This window comes from Aulonocara sp. 'chitande type north' Nkhata Bay, unplaced genomic scaffold (assembly GCF_057382095.1).
Source record: "Aulonocara sp. 'chitande type north' Nkhata Bay isolate Kocher_YH1m ecotype deep benthic unplaced genomic scaffold, A_spYH_male_GT1.1 unmapped_scaffold_29, whole genome shotgun sequence".
NCBI lineage: Eukaryota > Metazoa > Chordata > Actinopteri > Cichliformes > Cichlidae > Aulonocara > Aulonocara sp. 'chitande type north' Nkhata Bay.
This window is the reverse complement of record NW_028234361.1, coordinates 250,353-260,079: the sequence shown is the minus strand read 5'-3', so window position 1 is coordinate 260,079 and position 9,727 is coordinate 250,353. Positions and strand designations below refer to the sequence as shown.

At 41.9% G+C, this 9,727-nt stretch overlaps 1 protein-coding gene across 1 annotated transcript; it reads left to right on the top strand.

Moving 5' to 3' along the window:
* Nucleotides 1–4,962: 4,962 nt before the first annotated feature.
* LOC147300585 (nanos homolog 2-like) lies at nucleotides 4,963–6,374 on the top strand. The gene has a single exon (XM_086285113.1). It carries the CDS (start codon nucleotides 5,130–5,132, stop codon nucleotides 5,628–5,630), a length of 501 nt encoding a protein of 166 aa, XP_086141239.1. The 5' UTR covers nucleotides 4,963–5,129; the 3' UTR covers nucleotides 5,631–6,374.
* The last annotated feature ends 3,353 nt before the right edge of the window (nucleotides 6,375–9,727 follow it).

Sequence of the window (9,727 nt, the reverse complement as noted above, 5' to 3'; positions counted from 1 at the left end):
TGTGTCATTCTGTTTGGTTTCTTTGAGCGTTTGTTTCTTAAATACACAGCAAGTGTCACTCTCTCTCTCTCTCTCTCTGTCACACACACACACACACACACACACACACACCAAAGCAAACACACCAAAGCGCACACACACACACACACACACACACACACACACACAGACACTGTGAGGTCTGCAGTTCAAAATTTGAATCTCAGAGCTTGGTGTTTTTGTCTCCCTCCAGTGGACAAATGCAGGTATGATTAGGGTTGGTTAGGTTAAGGGGATTTAGCCAGAGCTTGACGGAATAAAATGGAATAACTGGGAAAGTAAGTGTCGTAGAGGGATGAAAGTGGTGTCTACGTGGGGTGTTTCTGCCGCTCCGCACGCGCTGGTGAAGACCCCATGTCGATAGCACCAACGGTTCTGGACTTGGTGTAAATGGGTCCAAATTTGACGGAATAAAAAGGTCAAAGTGGCAGATAGGAGTGTCCGATCGGGCCGATTCCACCACCACTGTACTCAGCAGGCCCTGCCGGGTCGTTCGACACGCAGCATGGCAGGGATCGGTGACATAACATGTAGCAGTTTCCCTTCACAGAAGCGTCTGCAGCAGGTGGGTGGAGGAGGAGGCAGCAGAACCAGGCCTTTGGAGCACTGTGTCATCTCCTGGTCCTGATGCTTTGAATCTCCCTCTCTGTCTGTCTGTCTGTCTGTCTGTCTGTCACACACACACACACACACACACACACACACACACTGTAAGGTCTGAAGTGCAAAATTTGAATTACATTCCTTTGTATCTCTCCCTCTCTCCCTCTCTCTCTCTCTCTCTCTCTCTCTCTCTCTCTGTCTCTCTCTCTCTCTCTCTCTCTCTCTGTCAACACACACACACACACACACACACACACACACACACACACACACACTGTAAGGTCTGAAGTGCAAAATTTGAATTACATTCCTTTGTATCTCTCCCTCTCTCCCTCTCTCTCTCTCTCTCTCTCTCTCTGTCAACACACACACACACACACACACACACACACACACACACACACACACACACACACACTGTAAGGTCTGAAGTGCAAAATTTGAATTACATTCCTTTGTATCTCTCCCTCTCTCTCTCTCTCTCTGTCTCTCTCTCTCTCTCTCTGTCAACACACACACACACACACACACACGCACACACACACGCTCAATGGAGTATAAAATAAAGACCGGGGCAGTTCTCTCACTGGAGTCTCTTAGAGTGGAGGCTGCCCTTGCTAGCAAGAAGTTCTGTGTGTTTCTCTTCTCTGAGTCTTTACTGAAGAAGTGTTTTATAACATTTTCCTTAACAACTGACATGTGTTTTTTGTGTAAAAGAGAGAGACACACACACACACACACGCTCAATGGAGTATAAAATAAAGACCGGGGCAGTTCTCTCACTGGAGTCTCTTAGAGTGGAGGCTGCCCTTGCTAGCAAGAAGTTCTGTGTGTTTCTCTTCTCTGAGTCTTTACTGAAGAAGTGTTTTATAACATTTTCCTTAACAACTGACATGTGTTTTTTGTGTAAAAGAGAGAGACACACACACACACACACGCTCAATGGAGTATAAAATAAAGACCGGGGCAGTTCTCTCACTGGAGTCTCTTAGAGTGGAGGCTGCCCTTGCTAGCAAGAAGTTCTGTGTGTTTCTCTTCTCTGAGTCTTTACTGAAGAAGTGTTTTATAACATTTTCCTTAACAACTGACATGTGTTTTTTGTGTAAAAGAGAGAGAGAGACACACACACACACACACACACTCACACTCACACTCAGCGGCTCAGAGATGAGGGAAAAACAACAGAAATCAGGATAGATTTTAATGTCAGGAGATGCCCTGTGATGCTGGGGCCATTGTGTAAGATTGGAATGTGTACCAGTGGCTGGTGGGTGGTCCTTGAAGGTCCCGGGAGGAGGCGGCGAGGAGGCAGCGGGTGGCTGGGCTTGAGCTGTGGATCAGGGACGTCATTAATTCTGCCTGGTGCTGCGTGTGCCCTGTGCAGCTTGGATGTCTGCCGCTGACGCTCTGTGGTTCCTGTTCTGCTGATCTCCTGGTCCACACACGGCTTCAGGGTGCACTGTACAAGGGAAGAAGAAATGCATCATTGGTTACCAAAATAAAACAGTGTCTTTCTGCCTGTGTCATTCTGTTTGGTTTCTTTGAGCGTTTGTTTCTTAAATACACAGCAAGTGTCACTCTCTCTCTCTCTGTCACACACACACACACACACACACACCAAAGCACACACACCAAAGCACACACACACACACACACACACACACACACTGTGTATCATCACTGATTTCTATAATCCACATAATCCAGATTCGATTTGGTGCAATTTTTACTCAGAAAGTGAGAGATCTTATAATTCTGATCATTTATCAGTACTGACACTAAACTTTATCAGAGATGTGACCATCACAGCACATGCCGTTGTGTCAAAGTAACTGAGAATAAAAAAATAAAAAAATAAAAACATAAAGGAGATTTTCCTGGCATGGATTTTATAGCAGATAACCTTAAAAATATTCTGCAATTATACCTAATTTGAAAAAGTTTACATTTCTTCAGTATTAAACAGCAGAAATTAAGCTTTCTTATCCGACGTCATTTACAAAGGAAAGAAAAGACAGCGGCCGCCAGCGCTGTAAACAACGGTAGACTGATGGGTAATAAGCGAATGAGTAATGCAGAAAACACATGTTTGAGATGGGAAACTTTTCTTGAAGTTTCTCTCACAGTTCACGCACAGCTGTGGGTTTTATCGTGTTGGAAGCAAAACAGCAAAAGTAAGAAGGAATTAAGGATGATATTAGCCCCCACGCCGACTAAGCTAATTCTGATGCGTCGGTCCGCTCTGTTTACGTCTTCGTGTGGAATGCGTTTCCTGCTCTCATTTGCTGGTTGTTGTTGAAATAGTTTTGTGAGCTTTAACCTGAGATTCTGGCGTTTCTGGTAAAACACATTTATATTCATTCAATTCAGGATTTAATGAATCGATATCGCTTCATTCAAGCTACTCACCTGTCTATATCCACCTCCACGTCCAGCTCGACCACGGACAGAGGTCCCGCCCCGACTATCTCTGATTGGTTTAGACCACGAAGGGGAATGACGTGTGTCTGTTGTTGAACACATGGACGTCTGTCGCTTGGCGAGCGATCGGGTGGTTTAGCGAGTGTCAGCCTCTTAAGTTTAAGACAAGCCCGGCTGCTTTTTAAGCGACGCGGCGCTAGCTACCCAGCTAGCTCAGTACACAGGAACTACTTCCGGTAGTTATACAAAATAAAAGCGTCCCCCATTATAATCCGCTATAATGCCATACTTCCGCTGCGCGCGCCGTTGATATATACCTTGGCTTTACATTAATTGTGAGAAAACAAAACAAACAAATAACTCACCGTTGAGTCGATTGTGAGGTAGTGTAAAGACGAATGAATCGGCTGGGTTATTGCACGCTGTCAACTGGTCTGTAGTGTAGGATTTGTCGATATCTGACAAGTATGCCAACCACAGGGACACAGCGGCCGCCTCCATTACTCCCGACATACCACTAGAGTGAGCCAGCACACCACAAATGAAGTTTTCTTGTTCTCCATTCATTTCAATGGGAAAAAACTTGCATTAAAATATTCATATTTAAAAAACTATAGAAGTAATAAACACCAAAAGTCATAGCAACTCATTCCAGCTCCAGCCGCACACAATGATATATCATATGTGAACCTTGTCTCAAAACTGTGGGGCGAGTTAAGGTCCAAAATAAACACCAAAAGTCATAGCAATTAGATGGAGTCATTGCTTTGGCAATGACTCCATCTAATGGTTAAATTTCTGAACTGCAGGCTCAGTAAGTAAGTAAGTAAGTAAACTTTATTTATTAAGCGCTTTTCACAGACAGACATTCACAAAGCAGCAGTGATGAGACGCAGGTCTTGCGTCCATGACTGCCCTCGCGAGTTAAAGACAGCTGCAGTGTTTGTGTTTTCTAACTCAGGTGTCTCAGCTGAAGAACTGCGGGGTGATTTTAAGAAATCCCCTGTCAATTGGTTATGAGCAAAAATTGTTTCTATAAAAAAAACAAACAAACAAACAAAAAAAAACCAGTTTCAACCGTAACGTGAAGTACACATTTTATTATTTTTTTCCTTTTAGTGAAAGGAAACAGCCGTCGCCGGTATGCTAGTGCGCACGCTCCACCCCCTCCTACGCCTCTTTCCCCCCCTTCTTTTTGCTTTGTAAATAAACAGAAATGTGACTTTTGCTTCATAAACAGTTTGACAAACAAGTGGTGCCTGCAGGGTGTATATTCATGGTATAACCGGCATAAACACAGCCTCACTTCGTGTGTGATTGTGCAGGAAATACAACTGTGCGCTCAGCTTCGAAAAAGGACCGCATCTATCCATTTATCCTCATACCTCACCTCTATGTATGTGCTCTCTTTGAGCGCAGGTGCGGCTCTTTGCTGTGACACACCTCTAATGTAGTCTAGACGCTCCGGCGCCAGGGGTCATCGGGTGACACACACACACACACACAAACAACAAGTAACACAACATGGACCATGAACTCTGCGTGACTCAACTATACCAAGACAGTTCACCTATTACGAGCCTTTAAAGTAAGCTTATTGCTAAATAGTCTTGATATTTAATCAACAGGTAAGGTAACACCTGATTCTGTTCACATGGACGGAGTTTTTTCAGTGCTAAATAGTCTGCACATCCCGGCTCTTATTATTTATTTTGCTGCGTTATTTTGCAAAATTATCTAATCTAAAAATAAACTACATAAATGAGTGCGATGCAATATTTTGCTCTTGGTGTTTTCAGTCCTTTATGTCCATCTTATGTGTCCTTTTTTTCTGTTATCAATCAACCAACCGATCATTCGATTAAAGGCCTGTCAACGGGCTTCGTAAAGGTTCTTTTAAGGTCACCAGAAAGCTACATAAAAGACTGCACCTGCACCTGCACCTGCACCAAAGTTCTTTTTTTTTTCTCTCTATCTCCGAACATTGTTGCATTTTAAAACCTTCTTCAGTGAGCTATAAATATGAGGCGCTCCAAACACACTCTCAGTTTTACTTCTGCCAAAAAATGACCACAATGCCGAGACAACTGGAGGTCCAGAACTCGATCCTCACTGGTGGGGACAGCTTTAACATGTGGCACGACTACATGAATCTGAGCCAAGTGTTCGAGAAACTGTGCAGCAACCGTGAGGTTGATAACCGAGACACCGAGCGTCCAAAGAAGGGACAAGCGCCCCCCTGGAGTAAGGTCCACACTTCCACTCGGGGGAAGAAATCCTCCAAAAACTCATCACAGTCCAGTCCGACCAGCAGCGCGTCGGACACCAGCAGCAGCGCCTCATCCTCGGACTACTGCCGCTTATGCAAGCAGAACGGGGAGACTCCGAGGGTGTACCTATCTCACAAGCTCAAATCAGACGACGGGATAGTTTTCTGCCCCGTCCTCCGGAACTACACTTGCCCGATCTGCGAAGCCACCGGTGACAGCGCTCACACACGCAAGTACTGCCCGCAGATGAAGTGCGAGGCTGCTGGGAGGATGCAGACGGTAGGCAAGTTCTGGTAGCTGCTGAAAACTGAAGCTGCGAGAAACTGTACATATTTACCGAACTGTTTGGGGTATGTGTTCGTGTTGGCAGAGACCGTTTCAGTTCCAAAGACTGTTTCAAGTTTGACTGTCAAACACTCCGCTGCAGTCTGCAGCAAGGAGCTCTCATCCAGCACATCTGTGGAGCCCCGAGCCGGGGTGAGCGCTCTCAAACCTCGGAAAAAATTAAACTCTTTAAAGTCCTCGAGTGTTTATTGTTGTTGTTATTGTTGTTGTTGTTGTTTAATATGATACAATTTCGGGGGTACTTCATAGGTCACAAGTGAAACACTAAAGTGGCTAACCTTTCTGTGGAATTAAATAGATTTCTAAAAATGTGCCCATAGTGTCAGTGCGCGAGTCTTTTAGTTAAAATGCAAATGCTATATTATCCCTCATGTCAGACAGATTATTCGACAAAAACGTCAGTATTTTGTCTTTTTTTTTTTTTTTTTGGTATTATAGAAAATTTTTAACTCACATGCAACTCTTCCACTTGAAGTTACAGATGTACCTGAACTCACCAGAGAACATGCGTCATAAAAAAATAATTAAATTAAATTAAAAGTAACACTTCAAGGCAAAAGTGAAACGATTATGTGAAGTGAGAAATTGAATTAAGGTTCAATAGTTTTAGTTTCAAAATAGAGGGGCTGGGGAAATACAGTATACAAGGTCAAAACAGAGTTTGTACAAGTTTGTACAAAGACAACTGCAGTGTTTGTGTTTTCTAACTCAGGTGTCTCAGCTGAAGAACTGCGGGGTGATTTTAAGAAATCCCCTGTCAATTGGTTATGAGCAAAAATTGTTTCTATAAAATAAAAATTAAAAAAACACAAAAAAAACCCCAGTTTCAACCGTAACGTGAAGTACACATTTTATTATTTTTTTCCTTTTAGTGAAAGGAAACAGCCGTCGCCGGTATGCTAGTGCGCACGCTCCACCCCCTCCTACGCCTCTTTCCCCCCCTTCTTTTTGCTTTGTAAATAAACAGAAATGTGACTTTTGCTTCATAAACAGTTTGACAAACAAGTGGTGCCTGCAGGGTGTATATTCATGGTATAACCGGCATAAACACAGCCTCACTTCGTGTGTGATTGTGCAGGAAATACAACTGTGCGCTCAGCTTCGAAAAAGGACCGCATCTATCCATTTATCCTCATACCTCACCTCTATGTATGTGCTCTCTTTGAGCGCAGGTGCGGCTCTTTGCTGTGACACACCTCTAATGTAGTCTAGACGCTCCGGCGCCAGGGGTCATCGGGTGACACACACACACACAAACAACAAGTAACACAACATGGACCATGAACTCTGCGTGACTCAACTATACCAAGACAGTTCACCTATTACGAGCCTTTAAAGTAAGCTTATTGCTAAATAGTCTTGATATTTAATCAACAGGTAAGGTAACACCTGATTCTGTTCACATGGACGGAGTTTTTTCAGTGCTAAATAGTCTGCACATCCCGGCTCTTATTATTTATTTTGCTGCGTTATTTTGCAAAATTATCTAATCTAAAAATAAACTACATAAATGAGTGCGATGCAATATTTTGCTCTTGGTGTTTTCAGTCCTTTATGTCCATCTTATGTGTCCTTTTTTTCTGTTATCAATCAACCAACCGATCATTCGATTAAAGGCCTGTCAACGGGCTTCGTAAAGGTTCTTTTAAGGTCACCAGAAAGCTACATAAAAGACTGCACCTGCACCTGCACCAAAGTTCTTTTTTTTTTCTCTCTATCTCCGAACATTGTTGCATTTTAAAACCATCTTCAGTGAGCTATAAATAGGTCACAAGTGAAACACTAAAGTGGCTAACCTTTCTGTGGAATTAAATAGATTTCTAAAAATGTGCCCATAGTGTCAGTACAGGATTGTGAACATCGCAACGCAAAGTTTTTGATTTCTCTCAAAACATATATTTCTTTTCATGTTGAACAGATAATATCTTTAATTTGAGTCAAAGTGATTTGCACTTGAACACGCCCACCAGAAATAGACCGGGACCCATTTTTATTCTGCATGGCTGCTGGAAACATCATGTCACATCTTTGATTAATTTCATCTGAAAATAAACGTAAGTAAAGCCAAGTGTGTTACAAAAGCTTTTATAATTTGTATTGCCAAAATCGCAGAAAATAACCCCATTTAAGCTGGGTCGACAGCCACCCCTAATTTTTGCATGATTGTAGCTGCTAGCTATAAGCTAGCTAGCTATCCTGCGCAACGTTAGAACTGGTTACCAGAAACCGACCATCACAGTCGGGAATACAAGTTAGTATACTGGTAAAAAACGGCTTTTTGCCTAACTAGCTAGCGTTACCACGATGCATCGGTGGTGGATAAAGCTAGCTAGCATAAGTTCATAGTTCATAACATTCATAGTATAACTCCGTGCTCCGCTTCGTTTGAATTTTTCTGGTGAGCTCGCGGTTTCTAGACACAAGCTTGTGTTTGTGCGCGCACGTTTGTCTCTCTTCATATGAATATCTGTGTGTTATGTGTGTGTACACCGAGCGCAAAAGATAATTATTAATGTGCATGATTTAGAGACAGAAATAACAAGCCAGCATATAAGATCAATGACATAAGACTAATTCCTTCAATTGACTTTCAGGCGCAGCTCGGAAAAATGTGCATTTTCTGAAGAAATTTTAATTTTAACAGCAAAAAATTGACCCTATGCCAAACTTAGTCGCTAATGGCTGGTCTGTAGACTGTTTGGTATGTCATGTTACGTATTTCTTGGTTTTTCTATGTAATGTGTTTTATAGAGAAGTAACATTATTCTTTTTTTCTGTATGCTTTCAGAACCACAGATCGCTCCATCCATTCCATGGCTGAAGCATACATTTTCATTTAATCTGAACAGGTATCATTTTGCATTTACACTGCACATCCTTTTTAAACATTTCATAATAATCTAGACTCTCCCTCATTATCCTCTCATTCACCTTGCTGATGTGTTGAGGACTTGATAAAAGAATACATGGTATGTCCATATCTGTTCTGTCTCTACATGAGATGCAGTCTCTTGATGTAAATTTGACAACTCTGCTATTAAATGCAGTGATTAATGTAGGACAGCAACGATTAATCAACTCATCAAGTTAATATCTTAGGGTTCTGTATTGTTTTCTTTTTTTTTCTTGGGCTTTGTGGAACATTTATGAAAATGTTCCACCATTGATTTAATTTAATGATTATGCAATTCACAATCTGATTAGTCAAATAATTGTTCTAATAGTCTGTGACCAAACAACTATCAAAATAGTAGTTTATTATGGTCAAAGATTTATCAGGTGTGCCAGACTTCAGTTCTTCACTTGTACATTTTGTTCCATATTTTACCTCAAGATATCCCAGAAAGATGAAGCTGAGGAAGAGCTGCAGAGTACCACCATGGCACTCTTCGTCTTCAGGGACAACTCAAGCCTCCTACATCAGCCTCGAGACATCGGGATAATCATTGATGGTGTGGAAGTCCTGAATGAGTTGCCTTCTGTGGCAGCTGGAGTGGCAATGGTCTTTGGACTCTGTTATGCTCTTAATATGGAATATCCACGAGGATTCAGGTTCACCTTTGAGGCTCTTCAAAAGATTATGATGGAGCTTGACTTTAACAAGATGACCTCTAAGATTCGCAAACTTAATTGTGAACTTAACACTGCACAGTAGTGTGTTTGCATGCATGTGTGCATGTGTATGTGCACATGCATGTGCATGTGTGCTTGGTTATTTTGCTTGGTTGGCCTGCAGTGGTATTCTACATTCAAAATTTATAAGAACACCCATTTGAAAGGGAGATTTAAGTTGATTTCATTGATACATGTGTAGATTTTTTTTTTTTACATTGTACAGGCACAGTGCACATATAAACATTTTTGAGTACTTGCAAATTGGTTTAAAAAGAGTTTTTATAATGGTTTTATGCCAGTTCTTTTAGACAGGTTGCAGGTTTTATACTGGTTTTCAAAAGATTGCAGGTTTTATAAAACAAACATTTCTCTAATCATTTCTGCCGTAGCACTAAATCTGTATATTACTAATCCTCTCTATTGATTATAGTTAA